At 45.8% G+C, this 22,404-nt stretch overlaps 1 protein-coding gene across 2 annotated transcripts in view; it reads left to right on the top strand.

Annotated features, from left to right (window-relative positions):
• The window catches only part of ADAM22 (ADAM metallopeptidase domain 22), a 1,243,161-nt gene that overhangs the window by 647,723 nt on the left and 573,034 nt on the right, over positions 1-22,404 (top strand). For both annotated transcript variants that reach the window (XM_078663588.1, XM_078663589.1), the window contains one exon: positions 1,863-1,926. In XM_078663588.1, the coding sequence (XP_078519714.1) occupies positions 1,863-1,926 (64 nt within the window). The remainder of the gene's footprint in view (positions 1-1,862; positions 1,927-22,404) is intronic.

Genomic DNA, 22,404 nt, shown 5'->3' with positions numbered 1-22,404 from the left:
GTCAAAATCCCAGCGCTTCTGTATGCGGATGACGCCGTACTGATCGCTCGCACGGGTGTTGGCCTTCAGCACCTTTTGAATGCCTTTGGTTCGTTCATGGAGCATTTGGATCTTAAGGTAAATGTAACTAAGTCGCATACAATGGTGATGGGGCGTGAGTGCAGTAAGAAGAGAAATAAAACATTTACTTGCAGGGGGGACATTGTTTCTAGGGTATCTACATTTCCCTATCTAGGCGTACTGTTTGATCAGAAAGGGACCTGGGGTCCGCAGGTAAGAGCAAAGAGGCTGGCTGTTATTAGATCATCATCAGCACTCTTGGGCTTTGCTGGTAGGCTAGGGGCTAGGCCTATGGAAGCTCTGTTAAATATCTATAAGAGCAAATCTGTGGCCATTGCGCTATATGGTTCCGCATTGTGGGGGCATGTAAATTTGGAATCAATCCAGAGAGCAGAGAATAGATTCATTAGAACCCTGCTTTCTGTACCACAGTCGACCCCAACCTACTCCATCCACAAAGAAGTGGGCCTACACTTTTTGTCTGACACGTTGAGCATGGCCCCTCTGATCTTTTGGTTGAAAATGTGGACAAATGAAGAACTTCCTTTAAATCATAAAATCATGTCTGACGTCTTGTCTCTGGACAAATCTAATAAGATCCCTTGGTTGGCCTATTTGGCTAAGGCATTCTTAGATCTGGGACGTCCGGAGCTTTTTTCCTCCCCTGAGAACATTAAGGCTCATGATATCGATTTTGTAAAAAAGTCTTTTATGGGAAGGAAGGAAGCACGCCGTGAAGAATGTGAATTGGCGAAACCGTCAGTAAGGGAACATTGCCTACTTGTTAACTCATCTTCACTTGCACCTTACCTCAGTTTCGTTACAATTCCCTTCCACAGGTTCCTTTTAACCAAGTTTAGATTTAATTTGTTACATTTTTATTTAGGCTCTTTTAAAAGCTGGCAGAAGCCGGAATTAGCTCCGCCCTGTAGCTGCGACCAGTTCTCTGTACAAGATACAATGCATTTTGTCATGTTTTGTGGGTTGTATTTAGAGCCAAGCAAAAAATATGTGTTCCCTATTCTTAAAGAGGCTGGCTTCACTCAAGTGAGACCGGCCCTGCTCTTTTTACAATTATTGCCCAATCCCCACATCACCTTTTGCATAGCTAATTTTCTGGTAGCCGCCTCAAGGGTGAAAGCTGTCTGCCAAGATTCGCCTTAAAGCAAATGTTTTATTACTTATACTCATTTTCTGAATGTAATATTTTCTTAACCGTTTGTAAAACTTTTTAATTGTCTATTTATATTTACTGTTTTTTAAGAAAAAGGAAGAAAAAAACCTTGTATGAAATGTTTTTAATTTTTTTCTCCACTTTGTATGGCTTTTAATAAGTCGAATAAAGATATTCTGACTGACTGAGTCACCTCGCTGTGACCGGTCATATTCATTTTCTCTAGAAAAGCAGACATAACTCGCACAGGGAGCCAGGTTGTCCATCTTTGGAATTTGGTATCCAGGTCTGAGCAAAGCTTCCAGAAATTGATGCCTCGATTTTGTACACTTACACCCACACCTTGCAGTTGTTTACATAGTATATCATTTTTAATGTTAAATGTGGCAGCTTTAATGTTCAGGTCCATCATCTACTACTGGTTTAAAGTAGACTTCACGTTTTCAGTTTTATTTAATATATACAGTATTGCTTTATACGCTTCCGGGGGTTAATCCCTACTACACAGAGGCGGGAGTGAGAGGTGAAGATTATCCTTGGGAATGCTTTCTTTGTGCCGACCTTTAGGTACTCCAAGAAGTTACAATGCATTAACAAAAGTAAATGTTTGTGTTTTTGTCTTTTTCAGTGGGATGTTCTATGACGGGAATCACACTTACCTGATTGAACCTGATGAAAACCGCAAAGCAAATGTAAGTCCAGAGGCCTGGGGCATATGTGGAACAGTGTCTGTATGCCAAAATAAAGGCTGGCCTGTAAAAAGCTGCATGTTTGTTTCTCATTGAAAAAGGTGGTATTGTTTCATACACCTGTATTCAACTTCTAATTGGATGTGCTTGCCTTTAAATCAATGATGTGTGATGACGTGGTTACTTCAATTTTGCAAATTAATTCTTCTGTCCGCCATTTCAGATCTAGAAAACAGCTACCAATATAATAATAATAATAATAATAATAATAATAATAATAATAATAATAATAATAATATATTCATTTCGCAATGTGGCAGATTGTATCTAATGACACTAGTGACTTTGTAGCGCTTGTTGTGTAGTGGGTTGCAATAATAACGAGATAAATACATCCGCAATGCCATTTCTAAGCATTGTAAATAACAGACGCTACAGTTTACCAATGCATGGTAATAATTGGCCCACCTCAGAAGAATAGAAGGCTGAGCCCACCTTGCTTGGCTTTGCACTCATGACCTCCAGAACACCACATTTGTCAGTGGCGAGTGTTCAGCTCATTGACGTAGCCTCTCAGCGATGGGAATTGGATATGTCACTTGGGATGCACACTATATGTAGCTAACATTGCAAGACACCGCGTGCAGACACAAATCAGGCAACAATATTACGTAGCGGGCAAAGGCATTCAGCATTACATATATATAGATTACATGGCATAGTTACATGGCCACGAACGCGCCGCAGACTGCTGCATTAGACCCAGCGGGGTGAACCAGTTGACAAAAACGTTGCATTTACTCCCTTACATACTGGTCAGCTTCTCTAGTACGTGGATGTGGGTGACGTAGAGTGGCGAGCAGCACTACCGCCCCCAGGGGGAGAGGGCATTTTTGCAATAACAGGAAACCAGCATGTGCCTGAGAGGTTAACATGCATTATTTAGTAATGATTCTAGAGAGAGATTGTCTTACCGAAGCTTTGTCCTTGGGAATAGGTTTCCTTTTGTTTAGGGGGCATCCGTTGTTTCTTACTCATTATCTGTGAGATAAATCCTTTCTTTGGCAAAGCCACTTATGTACTTTGATATAGTTGTATTTATAGTATGGAACAATTGTTTACACTATATTTAGTAGTCATTACCTAGCGACCAAAAATGTGGAAAAATGACATTTATTTTTTATTTTATTTGGGATGTTCATAAAGCACTGCTACCCACTGCAGTGTGGCCTCAAAGAACTTTGGAGGACCAATCATATGAGTAGATCAGGGAATACCAAAAGCTCCCTAGTGCTGAAACTGGATGTAATACCAATCTGGGATCCTGCAGCGGTGGACACTGCAGAAGAAAATTTGAAATTAAATATGATCATGAGGACGTGCAAAACCATTGATGTAGAAAGAATTAATGGGCTCAGGTCAGTGCTTAATTTGAGTCTGTGGTTTCCAGTGCTCAGCAGTGGCACTTTAGTGCCAATGAATGGAAACACAATTAGGGAGAAGAAAAGGGTATGGCACTGTACGTCCCTTCACGTAACATCTAACACAACATAAATGTACGGTGACAGTAATTCAAAGAACCGTATACTCAATACCCCAAAATTATTGCCTCTGACACGTATGTGGACTGTGCAAGACTTAAACCTTAGATCCCTATCTGTGGAAAGTCATCCTTAATGGAAGAGGAAACCTCACACACTTTTTAGTGCCATGCTTCATCATAGGAGACCTATGGGTAATGAGTGTAAAATAATATCCCGCCTTTGCTTTCAATTACGTGAACTTGACTAGATATTTATACATCCCAAAATCAAGAGGAAACACTCTTTTTTTTTTTAAACAAAATCCTATATTCAATAAAATTGTCCATCATAGCCCTTTTTGAGATAGTCACACTTGCTCACCTTGCTATTATTGAACAGATACAATCCTGACCGCAGGACAACTACTCCCATGAGCATACGGGACCAGGGACTGTCACATAAACATTGCATTTCCGGCTCCACACCGATGGAACAACGCGCCGACACCAAAGCGCCTATGTAATACCCCATCCTGCCTGCTGCCAGTCGTACCACGGTACAAAAGGGGGGTGGTGATGGACGGAGCATCTGAACCAATCAAACACTCACACCCAGTCAACAGATCTGGGTTTAATCCATCACCGTTCTTTAGCCCACTCTGCCACCCCAGTCGTACCACGGCACAGAGCGGGGGCTGGAGTAGGTAATGAAGATGGGCGCTCCTTTTGATGAAGTAAGTGGGTCTGAGCTAACGTGTGGGTGGACTTCTCTTTGCCAATCACTTTACCCTTATTTAACATGATTAGAGACAAATCTGTAGTCCTTTCAAATACTTAAGAACTATAATGTGCGATTCCTGCGTGTGTTCATGATAGACAGTAGCATACCGGTACACTAATATTTATACAGGAAGCATCTCTGCTACTATCAGAGGGTGATGAACAGCACTGGCTTGTCTCAATTTGCTTTATCTACGAGGTATACACAATGACGTGATGTTCTGTTTTATGTATAAAACCTTTGATAAGATCACTTTCACCAGCCAGTTAAGAGAGATCCGAGCCTTTCATATAAATATAACTGGTAATGAATGTCGAAACTGATAAACCAATGGTCCACTATCAATCAACCTAGCATTATCTCCACTTGAACAAATTAGAAAACCGGTGCTAACAACAGAGATTGGGTCAAGGGTTTCTGAACACTGATGGCAATTCAAATTTTGTTTTTCTAATAAAGAATTATGTCTGCGAAATCATATAAATCGCGAACATATGCGTGAGATGGTTGATAATCCTCCACATTGCCTTATTGATATACATTTGTTCTTTGTTATGGTTTCCTTTCTATTAGTGTGTGACTATAAAGGACCCCACCTCCTCTGTGACCATGATGCTGGTATCCCTCATAATCTAGGGTAAGGGACATACACTAGCAATCTTATGTAATGTCCACCATGCTAAAAATTAAGAAAATACGTCAACATGGGCTTTTAGCCATAGCACTATAGACTACGTAGGATTTTCCTTTGTATTTATAAGAACGTTTTTAAAGAGCACTTGTACAAGCACGTCCCTAGTTGTTCAATGACCGTATTATTCTTTTATTTCCTTTCCTTTTTGTATTTTTCGAATTTAGGTTGCTGATTTCAACTTAATCACTAACAGGTAGGATAGTGTGGTAGGACCAAAGTTAAGAATCCTCCGTGATAAAACCTAATTAGTCTGAATAGAAGAGTATTTAGGAGTATTTCACCCATAGGAATCCACATGCCCTGACGAATGCCCCAGACTTTTCAGGCTATTAATGATGGGCAGAAACATGTTGGCAAGTAGTTGGGTGAGTCATTGTACTCTTTTACCCAACCTATTTTGATTTTTAACCATATCTAGTGTACCACTAAATAAAAGTATATTTTCCCCAGGCACACTAAGGTATTTTTAAATATTCAGCTGGATCCCCTGTTATAAGGTGTTGTCCAGTAAGATTTATGCAAGAACTCCCTCCAATCTAGTCAGTCTTCGAGGAGGTTGAGTCCGCCCTGGTGGTAGTGTCCTATTAGGCTGGAGAGAGGACTCCTATGATGAAGCATAACACGAAGAAGTGTGTGAGATTTCCTCTTCCATTAAGGATGACTTTTTACAGATAGAGATCTGAGGTTTAAGTCTTGCAGAGTCCACATACGTGTCAGAGCCAATAATTTTGGGGTTCCGAGTACCCAGTTATTTGAATCACTGTCACCGTACATTTATTTGTGTTGTGTTATACTTTAGTGCCAACACCAGCTCTTATGACAGCCTGCCACATGGTGGCGCTGTTCATCTTAACTTTTGAGGAGCACAACAGCTGTTGTTTAATAATTGCATATTCATTAAAATGTAAATGTAATAAGAATAGCTTGGGTGCCATGTATTAGTAATTCTAATGTATATTTAAAGTCTGAATTGTCACACTTGTATGAGTGAGATGGCTAGTAGTGGTAGTACTGTCATTGGCAGTGCTAGTGAGAGCAATGGGAGGTGCACGCTGCAGTAGCCTCCTAACAAGGGTCCTGGCACTTCTTTGTTTACAAATTAAGCACTGGCCCAGGTGAAAGTGCAAAGCAAATGTGGTGTCTGACTAGTGATTGCATGTGTATATCAGGACGTGACCCCTCCTTTTGCCGACATGCTTTAAACCTCCTTTTTAGGGCTCGGGCCTACGTCACCACGAAGTGGGGGCGGAGCTTCCGAGCTCTTATGCATTTAGAAAAAAAAAGAATTCTAAAAGGGGTCCGGCTGGCACATTCTTTAGTGCGCGCCGCGTTTTTTATGGCATCTGCCTAATGATTCGTCTTCGCTGTGCTGTCTATTTAGTAGCCTTGACGTGATAGGCTATATTTACTTTGCGTCCGTCATTGATTTCAGTTGCATGGCATATTCTCGGCGGTTTCGCGCACGGCAGACTTATTAATCTTAATTAGGAGCTGTCAGAGTGCCCGTGTAATGCAATCCAGATGGTGCGAGCGCGTTCACCATTGCATTGCATGTATCATGCACGCGTTTAACATTTACCTTTTGCGCACGGCAGTCCATTCATTTTAATTAGGAGCTGTCAGAGTGCCACGTTCACGGCGGAGATAATGGAAAGAAGTTTCCTGTAGCTTCAAGGGCAGTCACAGTACTTTTTAAGATACCTCGCATACAAGCACCCTTGCCTCGCCAATCCGCGTGCCTTCTAAAATAAAAGTGGGCAGTCTTTCAAGATTTCTGAAAAGATATTTCTGTTGTTTCACGAACATTTGCCTCTTCTCTGCGAGGAGTGATTTCCGTAGCTGTTTTCTCCTCCCTTCAATATGTTAGAGTTTAACAGAGATTTTCGCAATAAACAAAAACACCTATGTAGATTGCGGCGTGTTTTATTTGCCATCACCTTGAGTTGATTTTTACGTACGTATTTCACACACACACAGTAGTGAGGGCAGAGTAGTGAGGGCAGAGTGTAGAGTAGTGAGGGCAGAGTAGTGAGGGCAGAGTAGGGAGGGCAGAGTAGGGAGGGCAGAGTAGTGAGGGCAGAGTAGTGAGGGCAGAGTGCAGAGTAGTGAGGGCAGAGTAGTGAGGGCAGAGTAGGGAGGGCAGAGTAGTGAGGGCAGAGTAGTGAGGGCAGAGTAGTGAGGGCAGAGTGCAGAGTAGTGAGGGCAGAGTGCAGAGTAGTGAGGGCAGAGTGCAGAGTAGTGAGGGCAGAGTAGTGAGGGCAGAGTAGTGAGGGCAGAGTAGTGAGGGCAGAGTAGGGAGTGCAGAGTAGGGAGTGCAGAGTAGGGAGTGCAGAGTAGTGAGGGCAGAGTAGTGAGTGCAGAGTAGTGAGGGCAGAGTAGTGAGGGCAGAGTAGTGAGGGCAGAGTAGGGAGGGCAGAGTAGGGAGGGCAGAGTAGTGAGGGCAGAGTAGTGAGGGCAGAGTGCAGAGTAGTGAGGGCAGAGTAGTGAGGGCAGAGTAGTGAGGGCAGAGTAGTGAGGGCAGAGTAGTGAGGGCAGAGTAGGGAGTGCAGAGTAGGGAGTGCAGAGTAGGGAGTGCAGAGTAGGGAGTGCAGAGTAGTGAGGGCAGAGTAGTGAGGGCAGAGTAGTGAGGGCAGAGTAGTGAGTAGTGAGTAGAGTAGTGAGTAGAGTAGTGAGTAGTGAGTAGAGTATTGAGTAGTGAGTAGTGAGTAGAGTAGTGAGTAGAAAGTAGTGAGTAGAGTAGTGAGTAGAGAAGTGAGTAGTGAGTAGAGTAGTGAGTTGAGTAGTGAGTGCAGAGTAGTGAGTAGAGTAGTGAGTAGTGAGTAGAGTAGTGAGTAGTGAGTAGAGTAGTGAGTAGAGTAGTGAGTAGTGAGTGCAGAGTAGTGAGGGCAGAGTGCAGAGTTGTGAGGGCAGAGTAGTGAGGGCAGAGTAGTGAGGGCAGAGTAGTGAGGGCAGAGTAGTGGGGGCAGAGTAGTGAGGGCAGAGTAGGGAGGGCAGAGTAGGGAGGGCAGAGTAGGGAGTGCAGAGTAGGGAGTGCAGAGTAGTGAGGGCAGAGTAGTGAGTGCAGAGTAGTGAGGGCAGAGTGCAGAGTAGTGAGGGCAGAGTAGTGAGGGCAGAGTAGGGAGGGCAGAGTAGTGAGGGCAGAGTAGTGAGGGCAGAGTGCAGAGTAGTGAGGGCAGAGTAGTGAGGGCAGAGTAGTGAGGGCAGAGTAGGGAGTGCAGAGTAGGGAGTGCAGAGTAGGGAGTGCAGAGTAGGGAGTGCAGAGTAGGGAGTGCAGAGTAGTGAGGGCAGAGTAGTGAGTAGTGAGTAGAGTAGTGAGTAGAGTAGTGAGTAGTGAGTAGAGTAGTGAGTAGTGAGTAGAGTAGTGAGTAGTGAGTAGAGTAGTGAGTAGAAAGTAGTGAGTGGAGTAGTGAGTAGAGAAGTGAGTAGTGAGTAGAGTAGTGAGTAGAGTAGTGAGTAGTGAGTGCAGAGTAGTGAGTAGTGAGTAGAGTAGTGAGTAGAGTAGTGAGTAGTGAGTAGAGTAGTGAGGTGAGTAGTGAGTAGTGAGTGCAGAGTAGTGAGTAGAGTAGTCAGTAGTGAGTAGAGTAGTGAGTAGAGTAGTGAGGTGAGTAGAGTAGTGAGTAGTGAGTAGAGTAGTGAGTAGTGAGTAGTGTAGTGAGGTGAGTAGTGAGTGCAGAGTAGTGAGTAGAGTAGTCAGTAGTGAGTAGAGTAGTGAGTAGAGTAGTGAGGTGAGTAGAGTAGTGAGTAGAGAAGTTAGTGAGTAGTGAGTAGAGTAGTGAGTAGTGAGTGCAGAGTAGTGAGTAGTGAGTAGAGTAGTGAGTAGAGTAGTGAGTAGTGAGTGCAGAGTAGTGAGTAGTGAGTAGAGTAGTGAGTAGAGTAGTGAGTAGAGTAGTGAGTAGTGAGTAGAGTAGTGAGTAGAGTAGTGAGTAGTGAGTAGAGTAGTGAGGTGAGTAGTGAGTAGTGAGTGCAGAGTAGTGAGTAGAGTAGTCAGTAGTGAGTAGAGTAGTGAGGTGAGTAGAGTAGTGAGTAGTGAGTAGAGTAGTGAGTAGTGAGTAGTGAGTAGAGTAGTGAGGTGAGTAGTGAGTAGTGAGTGCAGAGTAGTGAGTAGAGTAGTCAGTAGTGAGTAGAGTAGTGAGTAGAGTAGTGAGGTGAGTAGAGGAGTGAGTAGAGAAGTGAGTAGTGAGTAGAGTAGTGAGTAGAGTAGTGAGTAGTGAGTAGAGTAGTGAGTAGTGAGTGCAGAGTAGTGAGTAGTGAGTAGAGTAGTGAGTAGAGTAGAGAGTAGAGTAGTGAGTAGTGAGTGTAGAGTAGTGAGTAGAGTAGTGAGTAGAGTAGTGAGGTGAGTAGAGTAGAGTAGTGAGTAAAGTAGTGAGTGCAGAGTAGTGAGTAGAGAAGTGAGTAGTGAGTAGAGTAGTGAGTAGAGTAGTGAGTACTGAGTAGAGTAGTGAGTAGTGAGTAGAGTAGTGAGTAGAAAGTAGAGTAGTGAGTAGTGAGTAGAGTAGTGAGTGCAGAGTAGTGAGTAGTGAGTAGAGTAGTGAGTGCAGAGTAGTGAGTAGTGAGTGCAGAGTAGTGAGTAGTGAGTAGAGTAGTGAGTAGTGAGTAGAGTAGTGAGTAGAGTAGTGAGTAGTGAGTAGAGTAGTGAGTAGAGTAGTGAGTAGTGAGTAGAGTAGTGAGTAGTGAGTGCAGAGTAGTGAGTGCAGAGTAGTGAGTAGAGTAGTGAGTAGAGTAGTGAGTAGAGTAGTGAGTAGTGAGTGCAGAGTAGTGAGTAGAGTAGTGAGTAGAGTAGTGAGTAGTGAGTGCAGAGTAGTGAGTAGAGTAGTGAGTAGAGTAGTGAGTAGGACATCACAGGCAGCAGCTGTGCAAGCTTCTTACACTCACAAGGAGACCACAGGCAGCTGAGGTGCAATCTTCTCCCACTCACAAGAACGACATCACAGGCAGCAGCAGTGCAAGCTTCTTACACTCACAAGGAGACCACAGGCAGCAGAGGTGCAAGCTTCTCACACTCACAAGAAGGACATCACAGGCAGTAACGATGCAATATTCTCACACTCACAAGGAGATCACTGGCAGTACACACCACATGAACACACTCCATAACACATAGCAACAATACATTGGCATTTACAATGCCATTAGCTCAAACTCAAATAAATCCGAGCCCGATTGCATTTCTAATGCGTGTTATCTTTATGGTGTCTTCATCGGGAGGATAATGAAATATATGGGAGGGTGACATCCTTTCAGCAGTATATCCCCTCAGCTGCTTTATTTCATTTTGTTAGGGAAGAAAATATATTGGTATTTTGGATTGTTATTGTGACTTACAGCCAGATTCATCAACGGAAAATCGGCTCGCAAAGGGCCAGATTCTGAGAATCTGGCCCATTTGCGAGCGCAATTTTTGCATTTGGGATTCATCATCCCAATTGCAAAAATCGCAAATTGCGAAATCGCTAAATTGCGAGGAATTGCATTTAAAGAATCTCTATTTGAGATTCCTTAAATGCAATTCATGAACCATTTTAGAATTGCGAAATCGCAATTTTTGGCCGCTATTTACCGCGAAGTCTGACTTCGTGGTAAATAGCGAAAACTTAGAACTATGCACTTTAGTGCATTTTTCTAAGTTGTATGTTACACACACACATGTCCTTTGGACATGTGTGTGCGCAACATCAGTCTACATTTTCATTTCAGGGGTGCTACAGGGTGTCCTTTGGACACCCCTGGCACCCTTGAAATCGCATCCTTATTTGCGATTAGCAAATTGCTAATCGCAAATAAGGAATGACTCTCCATTCATGAAGGCCAAATTGCTAATCGCAAATAAGGAATGACTCTCCATTCATGAAGGCCCATTCCTTATTTGCGATTAGCAATTTGCTAATCGCAAATAAGGAAGCTGTAGAAATCGCAAATAATAATGCGATTTCTACATGAATCCCGTTTTGCAAGTCTTTAATAGCGATTCCTTAATAATCGCTATTAAGAACTCGCAAAACAGGACAATGATGAATCTGGGGGTAAATCTCTTTATTCCTTTTGCCTTCTTTATGGATGATTATTTAGAGCAGGTTATCATGTCATAGAGCTTCCAATGCGGGTTAGGCCTAAGTTATGACAGCTTTAGCTGTTTTTTTGAGAAATACTATTTCCAATCAATCAATCAATCAATCAAACAAATTTGTATAGCGCGCTACTCACCCGCTAGGGTCTCAAGGCGCTAGGAGGGGGGGAGTCGCTAATGCTCGAACAGCCAGGTCTTGAGTTGTTTCCTGAAGGAGAGATGGTCCTGGGTCAGCCGTAGGTGGGTGGGGAGGGAGTTCCATGTCTTGGCCGCCAGGTAGGAGAAAGATCTTCCTCCGGCGGTGGCTTTGCGAATTCGTGGGACGGTGGCGAGGGCGAGGCTGGCAGATCGGAGCTGGCGGGTGGGTGTGTAGAATGTGAGGCGGCTGTTGAGGTATTTGGGGCCCATGTCGTGGAGAGCCTTGTGTGCGTGGGTGAGGAGTCTGAACGTGATCCTCTTGCTGACGGGGAGCCAGTGCAGGTCTTTCAGATGGGCAGAGATGTGGCTGTGGCGGGGGATGTCCAGGATGAGTTGTGCCGAGGCGTTCTGTATGTGCTGGAGTCTTTTCTGGAGTTTGGCTGTGGTTCCAGCATAGAGGGTGTTCCGGTAGTCCAGACGGCTGGTGACGAGGGCCTGGGTGACCGTCTTCCTGGTTTCGGTGGGGATCCACTGGAAGATCTTTCGGAGCATGAGCAGGGTGTTGAAACAGGATGACGAGACGGCGTTGACTTGCTTGGTCATCGTGAGGGAGGAGTCCAGGACGAAGCCCAGGTTGCGTGCATGGTCCGTTGGCTTGGGGGCGGTGCCCAGGGCAGGGGGCCACCAGGATTCGTCCCAAGCCGAGGGGGATGGTCCCAGGATGAGGACTTCCGTCTTGTCTGAGTTTAGTTTCAGACGGCTGAGCTTCATCCATTCCGCAACGTCTTTCATTCCTTCCTGAAGGCTGGCTCTGGCTGTGGCGGGGTTGTTGGTGAGGGAGAGGATCAACTGGGTGTCGTCAGCGTAGGAGATTATGTTAAGGTTGTGTAGGCATGCGATGGCTGCGAGGGGGCTCATGTAGACGTTTCAAGGGGGTGGGGCTGAGCGAGGATCCTTGTGGAACGCCGCAGATGAGTTCGGTGGCCGCGGATCGGAACGGGGGAGGCGGACTCTCTGGGTTCTTCCGGCGAGGAACGAGATGATTCACTCCAAGGCCGTTCCTTGGATTCCGGTGTTGCTGAGGCGCTGTATCAGGGTGCGGTGGCATACGGTGTCGAAGGCTGCTGAGAGGTCCAGGAGGATGAGGGCAGCTGTTTCCCCGTTGTCGAGCAGGGACCTGATGTCATCGGTAGCTGCGATGAGGGCGGTCTCGGTGGACTGTGAGGGGTCGAGGGATCCGTTTGTTTCGAGGAAGGCGGAGAGTTGTTTGTTGACAGTCTTCCTGATGACTTTGGCAGGAAAAGGGAGGAGCGAGATGGGGCGGAAGTTCTTGAGGTCCGTGGGGTCCGCGGTTGGTTTCTTCAGGAGGGCGCTGAGTTCGGCATGTTTCCAGCTCTCCGGAAAGGTGGCGGATGCGAAGGAGCTGTTAAGGATGTCCCGGAGTTGGGGTGCGATGATGGAGTCGGCTTTGTTAAAGATGTGGTGTGGGCACGGGTCGGTTGGGGAGCCGGAGTGGATGGTGTTCATCGTGCGGGTGGTGTCTTCGGTGCTGACCGAGGTCCAGGTGCAGAGGGTGGTGGTGGGGGGCGCTGGTTCGGTAGTTGGGTGCGTGGTCTGTGCGCCAAAGCTGTTGTGTATGTCTGCGATCTTGCGGTGAAAGAACGAGGTGAGTGAGTCGCAGAGGTCTTGCGAGGGTGTGATGTCGTTGTTGCAGGCGCTGGGGTTGGAGAGCTCTTTAACGATGCTGAAGAGTTCCTTGCTGTTGTAGGTGTTGTTGTCCAGACGTTCTTTGAATGTTGTCCTTTTCGTGGTGCGGATCAGCTGGTGGTGTTTGCGGGTGGCGTTCTTGAGGGCTGTCATGTTTTCTGTTGTCTGGTCGTAGCGTCAGGCTTTCTCGAGGGTGCGGCAGGTTTTCTTGGAGTTTTTGAGGTCGTTGGTGAACCACGAGGCTGTCTTGCTGCCGGGTCTGCTGGGGGGGGATCTTCAGTGGTGCAAGGTCATTGGCGCAGTTGGTGAGCCATTGTGTGAGGTTGCGGGCTGCTTCTTTGGGGTCCGTCGTGTTGGTGGGCGGGTTCTGGCTGAGGGAGATGGTGAGCTGGTCGGCGGTGATCTTGCTCCAGCTTCTGCGGGGAACATGTTGCGGGTGGTGGTGGTGGGTCGTGGTTCTCCTGAAGTTGAAGTGGACGCAGCTGTGGTCTGTCCAGTGTAGTCCGGTGGAGTGGCTGAAGGAGATGTACTTGCTGGAGGAGAAGATGGGGTCAAGCGTGTGGCTGGCATAGTGGGTGGGGGTGTTCACCAGTTGCTTGAGTCCGAGGTTGGTGAGGTTGTCCAGCAGGGTGGCGGTGTTGCTGTCATTGTTGTTCTCCAGGTGGAAGTTGAGGTCCCCTAGGAAGATGAAGTCTGAGGAGGTTAGGGCGTGCGGGCTGACAAAGTCTGTGATGGCTTCGCTGAATTGTGTGCGTGGTCTGTAGATGAGAGTGCCTCTGAGGGTGGTCTTGGGGTCGGTGTGTATCTGGAAGTGAATATGTTACCTTTATATAAAGTGGCCTTTGGGCCAGCCCCCTGATCATGACTGGATGGCTTTGTTGACTGTCTCACTTTCCTGCTCCTGATTTAATGTTTAACCTCCCTATTGTGTTCGTCCCACCCAGGAGTATTTCGATTGATTAATGTATTTTTTAACTCTTAACCTTAGATCCTGCACCCTCTTCCCCTCTCTTTCACTCCCCACCCCTTCTTTTTAACCACCTCGTCCCCACTCTTGCACAGGTTCCTCTCGCTTCCCTAAAACCATTGCTCATTTTTCAGCACCCTTTATGCTATCCATGGGTGGAAATCTTAAAATAGCTTTTTGATCATTCTAAGAGGGCCGTCCGTACATGCAAATGCATGCATGGTAGGTATCTGAAATTACTTTTATTTTATTTTTTTAAAAAAATCATAAATCCCATTCAAAGATGTAAGCAGTAGAAGCTTTTGCATCCATGGGAGCCATATTTGAATATAATTTGTTAAAATGAAACAAAATGTATCCACAGATCGCTGTTGCAGAAGCCAGCATCCACAGTGATCATCTTTGAATGGGGTTTCATAAAATATTAATATAATGCTTTCAAGGACACCTTCTATAGATATGCGTGCATCCATGGCGGTCACCTTTGAATGCATTTTTGCCTTTGTAAACCAGTCCCGTTCACAGATGGCAATGACGCATGTGCTTATAATAACAGCGGCCATCTAGGATAAAAAAAAAAAAGAATTGATGAAGTCAACATGTTTCATGGCAAAGACCTACTGGCTTTGTCAATGCTTGTTTTATTGGTAGATACGAGGCTGGGGGTTGCTATGGGTGAAGCAGTTGGTGGAAAAAGACGAACCAGTTAGTGGTTCGGAGGATAATGCCAGCAACAATGATTGATATCACCAGGTTACGATACAGTGTTGGTTTTTCCTGCTTTCAGTATTTCTTTTTTATTAATTCAATTGTTTTGTGGTTATCAGTGTTTATACATTTTGTCATCACATACTGTGCCAAAGTTGATGCTTTTTCAGTCTTATAAATCAGCCTCTCCTCAAATACAAAAATAATGCCAAGGCCCAATTGAAATAATTCCAAAGTTTTGGCAATTGTTAAAGAGAAAGCTGAATTATGTGTTTGAATGGACGACATTTGCTATTTGGGCTCTTGTTTGTGTCAAAAATGAACAGACTGTAATAAGTAAGTCTCACAGAATGCCAGAGGGACTCATTTATGAAAAGTGATGTATCGCTGCATGAAAATAGCGAAGTGTCACTTTTCATTGCGCCCTCCTTGCGACATTCTGGATGCATTATATTTACAGTATTACACATCATGTTGCAAGGAGTTACAGATACGTCAGTATTTCTGACGTATCTGTAGGCGCAAAAATTACGCATTGCTGGAGTGTGTCACGAAAGTGACGCAACTCCATCAATGGGTCATTTTATATGGGCAAGTCCCATTTCAAAAGTGCCTGTGTCAGTCTTACGCCTGCTGTGAGGCAGGCGTAAGTTACTGACGTATTTACGTCCTAGAAGTGATGCAGTATAATCTCATAGATTTTAATGCATCACTTCTACAAGGCTTGCTTGCGTCAAAACGCCCACTCTCCATACATTATACCTGGCGCAGGTATAATGTGTAGCAGGGGTTTACAAATTGACGCATCTACCTAGATGCGTCACTTTGTAAATAAGACGCAACATGACGCATTTTTTACACTGCACCGGCAGCGTAAAAGTGACGCAAGAGTTCATAAATAAGGCCCAGAATATCCAAATATAAACATTGCTGCCCTACGCCGTGCTGTCAGGAAGCACAGTAGTTACAGTCCTGTGGGCAGATTTACAAGACCCTTGCGCCACTTTAGCATCACTTTTCCCATGTTAAAAATGACGCAAAAGTGGCGGAAGGTGCTTGCAAATTTGCCCCTCTGTGTCCTAACTCTGCGTTAATCTCTGTGAGAGCAGCCAACCATGAAATCTGGGGTGGGCGGGGCTATGAGACACGGCACACGTGCTAGATAAAACAAACTCTTCGTTATGTGTATTTTTACTTCACTTTTCTCGCGTTTTTAATGGAGTTCAGAGAGAATTGCCCACTGACGACGCGCGGATAACAAATAATCAAACATCATAAATATTGAACGCTCATGTACGTTTACATTGTTTTCACAACTAATGTTATGTTTCTTGATGTTTAAATGTAAAGCCCGGACAACAGGCCGTGCTGCCCTTTAGTTTCAGCAGAGGCACAGTAGTCCATCATTGCTGAGTGCGACACGCCCTCCACCCTCATTGACCAGAAATAGGGAGCAGAGACTGGTACCAGTAGCTGAAACTGGGACTCGTAGTCGGAAGTAAAAATATTAAGAATAAAAGTGCATAGCCAATGGTTTACCACCTCTTCATTTTGACGCGGCGCTTATACTACTTTGTCAATAGGTGGCGCCAAAGCAGTATAAATCCAGTGAATTTCAGTGGTTTTGGTTTCCAATGTAAAAGCAGGTAGTGCTGCCGGTGATTTTGTTTTTTTTCTTTAAACAATTGTGATTCAAACCGAAACCCTACAATCAAGGCCAACTTTTGGCGTGGGCGGGTTTAGCCCAAGACCAGGGCGCCTATCTGTATGGAGCTGTTTGTATTAAAGCCCTGCAGACAGCAACACCCTTACATGGTTCCAATGATTCCGATTAAATTGCTTTAATTTTACTTGCCGTAGGTGCCGTTTTACGCTCTATTAACCCCCTTTCATCACCCCTCACCCCCTGCCGCGACTCACCGACTCCGATTTGCACCACCTACTGCTGGACATGCTCAAGCTAAGAGCCCAATCCCTGCTTTGATGTGTGGCTGACATGGAAACAGAAAATGGGCACCTGCGGTCTCGTATTCACTAGGTGCAGGGAGGGCGCCGAATTTCTTTCATTCCCGTTCGCTATCCTAGCAAGGGCCGGCTCTGCCTACAACAGTGCTCATTAGCCACCAGATGAACAAGCATTGGCATAGCCCATAGGTCTCGCCCTTGGGAGGTGTAAGTCGTTTTGCTGAATATAAGGACTCCATAAGTAATACATTTCAAAATGTCCTGTAAATACTGGTGCTGCTTGTGTTCCCTTCTAAGGGCGGGGGGGGGGGGGGGGGGGGGGCAGTTTGAGATGGGCTTTTCCTGTGATGAGCAGGGTCAGTACTGACTTGCGTAGGGCGAGCCTTTGTCTAGAGTGACACAGTGGGCACCAAAACAATGAGTTGAAATGCTACCCCAAGCAATTGCCAGTGGTTTGACTTATTGCAAGCAGCCTCCCATCACCTTTTTATGAGACTGATGCCTAATCAGTATAGGCACTTAAAAAATGCAACCAGCCCTACACACAAATATGATTTTTGCCACCCTAGATTAAAGAAAATTTTTAATCACAGTTCCCTTGACACCAAGGCCCCATTTCACTTTTCAAGAACAATCTCACTCCACCCCTCAGTGATGCACCTGCAGCAGCCACCAATTTTTGCCTTACCCTACAGTCAGCACACTGAGGGAACTCGCTGTGGCCCTCCACATGGCAGGGCAGCAGTGGATGCAACTAATTTACAAAAAATCCTTTTGATGTCTAGAAATTGGCATGTAAGTAAATCTGTTCCTATTGTAAAAGAAAGCTGTAACTGCAGTGCATGTGAATTTCTACCAATGTTATCCTTACATGCCTCATCTCTTTAATCCCCCTCAAATCTCGAGGGTTGGTGAACTTAGGTTGTTGATGCAAGTTGGAGCAAGATGGTTTTACGCAGTTCGTTTCATTAAGAGGAAATAAAGGCGGATTTACAAAGACCTGCCCTGTAGGCTTGAGAAGCCCATTTCCCATTCATTTTAGGAGGCTGTGATCTGTTGTCCTTTGAAGATAACAGGGTTAGGGCAAATTAAGAAGAAGCAATATTCTCGAGTACATGGCATTTATTTGATAACTTTATTGCCAGGCTCGTGCTTCCATGACGACCTGGGATTCTAAGGCTCCGAATCAAAGCAATTTAGAAGTCATTTATTAATAATAGACTGTGCGATTACTTAAAATCTTTACAGTATAAAATACAACGAACTACAATAAAATACAAAGAAATACCCCCCCCCGTCGTGCACAACTCCACGAGACCGAAAATGCAGCTATCTAGTTACTAAGACTGATTATGTGAGCTGCTTTAGTCCAGTCAGAGTTTTATTAAAAGAATAAAGATTTTGATTTCTCCATGAGTCCACGCCTACTAGAGTCTCAAAGACGTGTAAAAGTTTGACGTCATCTGTCACGCTGCAGAGCCAGTGGACAGTGGGTAGGCTCTGCACCAGGCCCTTAGCTAACCCAGATTGAATACCTCAGTCCAAAGGTTCCAATAACTTTATGACGTCTCCCTGATTTAACTGTGAGCTAACGATCATGGGACGGCATTGAAAGTGCCAAGCCCACTGTCAAATCCCTACGGATTTGTAGCCTTTGATTGGGAATCGAGGGCCATTTTAACTTGGTAGATGAACTTGCCGACCCTAGCTAGCATGCAGGTCGTAGTTTCTGAGAAACACCAGTCCGAGGCCTCTCTGCATGTTCTATGGCCCAGGTTCCGTAATGCCGGGCGCAGCAATCGCTGTCGATCGCTGGCCAACTTTGTGCAGCAACATAGCAGATGTAGCCAGGATTCTCTGTAGTAGTCGGAAAGTCGGCAAGCGATGGCTCCGTCCGTTCGTGCCCAATTTGGGTTGAAGTCCGCGATCCTGAGGGCCAAAAGGCGCAGAAACAGAATTTTCTGTCTTACGTGGATTGTTAAAGAATCTTTCAGATATGGTTGAGGTTTGCCGGGAATGTAGGAGTTGTCCAGGGCCAGAGTTAGAGGGTTGTGCCGGAGCGAAGAAAGGTCAAGCTCAAATGAGATGGACTTGACTTGACGCTTAACTGCTTGGGCCCAGACAGAGTATGGAATATCGTGCATATACAGACTCTTTCCCTCGATTTTCAGAACATCAATAGCTAGTTCCACCTTGGAGTGCCAAGGCGAGCCTTCATCGCGAAAAATGGTTTTTAGGAAGTGCTTTAGGGTGTTTTCAGGCGATTTTATTACCCTAATATAGTATTTTAGCAAATCCCCCAGTAGTGCCAGCTCTGGTCGTTTCAGGCCTATTTCTAGTCTTAGCCTGTTGTTCCGTGCGTGTCTAGGGGCCCGTAGCACCATCTATATGCTTTCGCCTGAGCCACGTGGACCACTTTCTCGAATGCCCCTGGGTAGCCTATATGGCCGTACATGATTGCGGGGATCAGTTTAGCCCTGAGTACTGACAGCATCGGTTCTGCTGAGGGGCTGGCCAGGCCATGACTTAAGCTTCTTAGAGTTGATATTATTTTGACTATTTTTGGTTTAGGCTCCTTCAGGTGTTTGACTGCGGTGGCCCTCTCAGATACCCATATGCCCAGATAGTTGTAGGATGTGGCCGTGGTGATTAGGTGCTCCCCCAGGGACCAAGAAGCTTTGTTTTTTGTGATGGCATTTGCCAAAAATTACTATCTTGGTCTTGCTCACGTTGATACATAGATTGTTCTCCTTGTTGTAGGTGGCAAGACTATTTAAGGCTCTTTGAAGCCCTACCTTGGTGTGGTCCATGATTACCATGTCGTCTGCGTACTGGAGCAATCCCAAAACCAGCTTCCCCAATCTTGGAGGTGCTAGGTTGGCATCTTTCAGGGCTTGCCCCATGTCCGCTGTATACAGATTAAAAAGTAGGGGGGCCAAAACGCACCCCTGCTTTAAACCAGAGTTGGTGGCAATTTTTGTTGTTGTGATTGTAGGGCTTAGTTTCACCTGAACCCAGGTCCCCTCGTAAAGAGCTTTTATGGCTTTTAGCAGGGCTTTGGGGATCCCCCAAGACTCTAGTTTTGCCCAGAGACGGCTTCTGTTCACTCGATCAAAGGCCATGGAATAGTCTATAAAACAACAGAACAGAGGCAACTTATTCCTCGTGTTGGCCTTCTTCGCGAGGTAAGTGAGCGCTATGATGTTATCCAGAGTGGAGCTATTAGCCCTAAAGCCGGTCTGTGAGGGCATAAGAATGCCGTTCTTATCCACCCAGGACTCCAGGTCTTTTAAAAGAAGGCGGGCATATACCTTAGCTTCAATGTGAAGAAGGGCTATGAGTCTATAATTAGCCGGGTTTGAATGATCGCCTTTTTTATGAATGGGGAATAATATTGAGCCTTTCCAGGAAATTGGCAAGATCGCGGTTGCGAATGCGTGGTTGTATAAAGGAGTAAGTGTGGTTTCAAAAAAGGCTGGGGCGGTCTTAAAAACCTGGGCAGGGATCCCGTTTGGGCCAGGGGCGCCGTCGGTTCTGATGGCTTTGATGTGCTTTACTATCTCCGCCTCCGAGAATTTTCCGGGTCGGGTCGGTCGTAGGTCTTCTGTCAGGGCACATTCAGTTTTGATAGTAACGGCTGCCGCCTTGGGCCACGCGGTTTTACAAGGAGTTGGCCGTTTTGGCTCACAGGTATACAGCCCCTTTGCATATTGTTCCCACACTTTCCCTGCAACACTGTTTTCCTTATACGCGCCTCCACTGGACAAGCTATTAATGTAGCGCCAGAGCTTGCTGTTGTCTTTTTCTTTAATTAAGGAAAACACTGTCAGCCAGTTCTGTTTGGTCCGCTGCCTTTTCAATTCCCAGATCTTCTTTTTGTAGTTGGCACGCAGAACGGCAATCGGGGGTCCCCCTGGCAAGTGGGTGCCTTTCTTTTTTGCCCTGGCTGCCTTATTGAGTGCACCCTTAATCTGGCACAGGCTCTGCGTTTTTAAGCGACTTGACCTAATGTTTCTTTGGCAGCGTCTTGGTTGGTGAGTGTTGCCCAGGCACTTCAATATGTCCTTGGTCAATGTTTCCCATAGGTGTGTGATATTCTCACTATCTTGTAGCCTACGTTCTACCTCCCTACTGGCTACATATGCCGAAAGTCTATGGCTGAGATTGGTCGACCATTTTATTCTTTTGAGAACTAGATGATGTTCTTCACCTGTGGTCGTGCCAATTACTATGTGGGGATCCACCTGTTCACATGTCAGGTCAAATATGGCACGAAGGGGTCGCTTTCGACTCTGTCATCCACGGTGAAATTGCAAAGTTTGTGAGCCAGTCCTTCATTGGTAAAGATATAATCTATAGTGGAGACGTTCCTAAAGGTCGGATTAGCGGTCCATGCAGGCTGGCTCATTTTTTGTATCCCGTGGGTGGATTGCAGCTTATAGTTTGCGAGGAGTTCGATCAAAGGGGCTGACTTCTTACTTGGGGGTGCCACAGGGATCAGGTCCAAGCCTCTCAGGTTAAAGTCACCCGCTATTATTACATCATGGTGCAGGCAGCTTAATAATAGCTCTTCCAGAGCGATGGTCAGTGTTTCTAGGACATGAGGGGATTGAAGTTTTGCTGGATTGAGATAGCAGTTGATTAATAAAAGCGGGCGAGGTGTTTGATCCGCTCTCATCCCTTCTATTGTGATGGCTTGCAGGTCAGGTGACTTAAGATTTAGTTCTTTTACATTAAATTTGCAAGCATGTCTTATAAAGATGGAAAGTCCCCCAGACGGGCGACCAAAGATTGTCCTTTTGGTTGCTGATTTAAAATGTTCTTAAAAGCCAGCTATTGGGGTCGTTGACCATGCCCAGGTCTCCTGAATACACACTATTTCCCCCTGTGCAAGGTAATCAAGAGTGGTAGTGTCCCTGAAAATATTACGTAGCCCCGCGATGTTCCATGAGATGATAGTTAGCTTACAATCTTGGCTCCTTAACGGGTTTGCGCGGGCTCTGTTTTCATGGGTGTAGGCAGGGTTAGGGGCCCTGTCTCCATGTGTCCTCCATGTGAACCAGTCCTTGCTGAGGCCGCAGAACTCTACGCTGCTTTTGTTTTAGCAAGATTTTTATTTTTAGCGGGGTTCTTGGCCTACTTGATTTCAGTCCCCCGTCTGGGCTGGTAGATTTTGTGCCTTTGAGAACAGAGATAGGTTCTTGAAGGCCGTAATGAGGTCTGAGGACATATGGGTATTTTGGGGCCCTGGGGGCGATGACTTCAATGCCCCATTCTGCCAGTTGTGTTACTTCATTGAGGACAGCCTGTTGGGCTTGCTGATTCGCAAATCCGACTATGGTGGAGTCGCCGTGGGTGTCTCTCTCCAGGCTCTTGAACATCACCCATTCGATCATCTCCGATGTGATGTGTGCCAGGGAATCAATATGGCCAAAGAGTCGGACAATATTGGACCTGTTCAGAGTGTCAAAGGAGCCTGTGGCTGTGTATCTAGGAGTAAACAGCAGATCATGTATTTCTGATGAATTTTTGTACTCGGTGAAGCACCGTTTTACCCCTTCTCCCACGGACGTGGGCCTCAGATGAATTGAGGGTAAAGGATTTTTATTGGTGTCTCCTGGTCGCTGTCTGTCTGTCGCCACGATTGATAACCCAGCCTCTCTTGACGATCCTTGCCGCTCGTCGTTGGTTGCATTCAGATGTAGGAGGTTTTTGAATGTGGCTCCTAGTTGCTGGCTGCCTGGTGCCTCAGTTGGTTGCCCTACCAGACAAGACGGTCCCAATTGCGCCCCCTGGTTTAGTAAAAGATTTGCTTCTATCTACGTTGGGGTGCCCACGCAGTAGGGCCAGTGGTGCTGAGTTGTGCATCGATTACCACCTGTGGAGACCTAAATTGAGCCTCCACGTTGGCTTGTACCTCCAAATGAGGGATTTG

This window comes from Lissotriton helveticus, chromosome 10 (assembly GCF_964261635.1).
Source record: "Lissotriton helveticus chromosome 10, aLisHel1.1, whole genome shotgun sequence".
In the NCBI taxonomy this organism is placed as follows: Eukaryota; Metazoa; Chordata; class Amphibia; order Caudata; family Salamandridae; genus Lissotriton; species Lissotriton helveticus.
The sequence above is the reverse complement of the archived record's forward strand: the minus strand, read 5'-3'. Positions and strand labels throughout refer to the sequence as shown.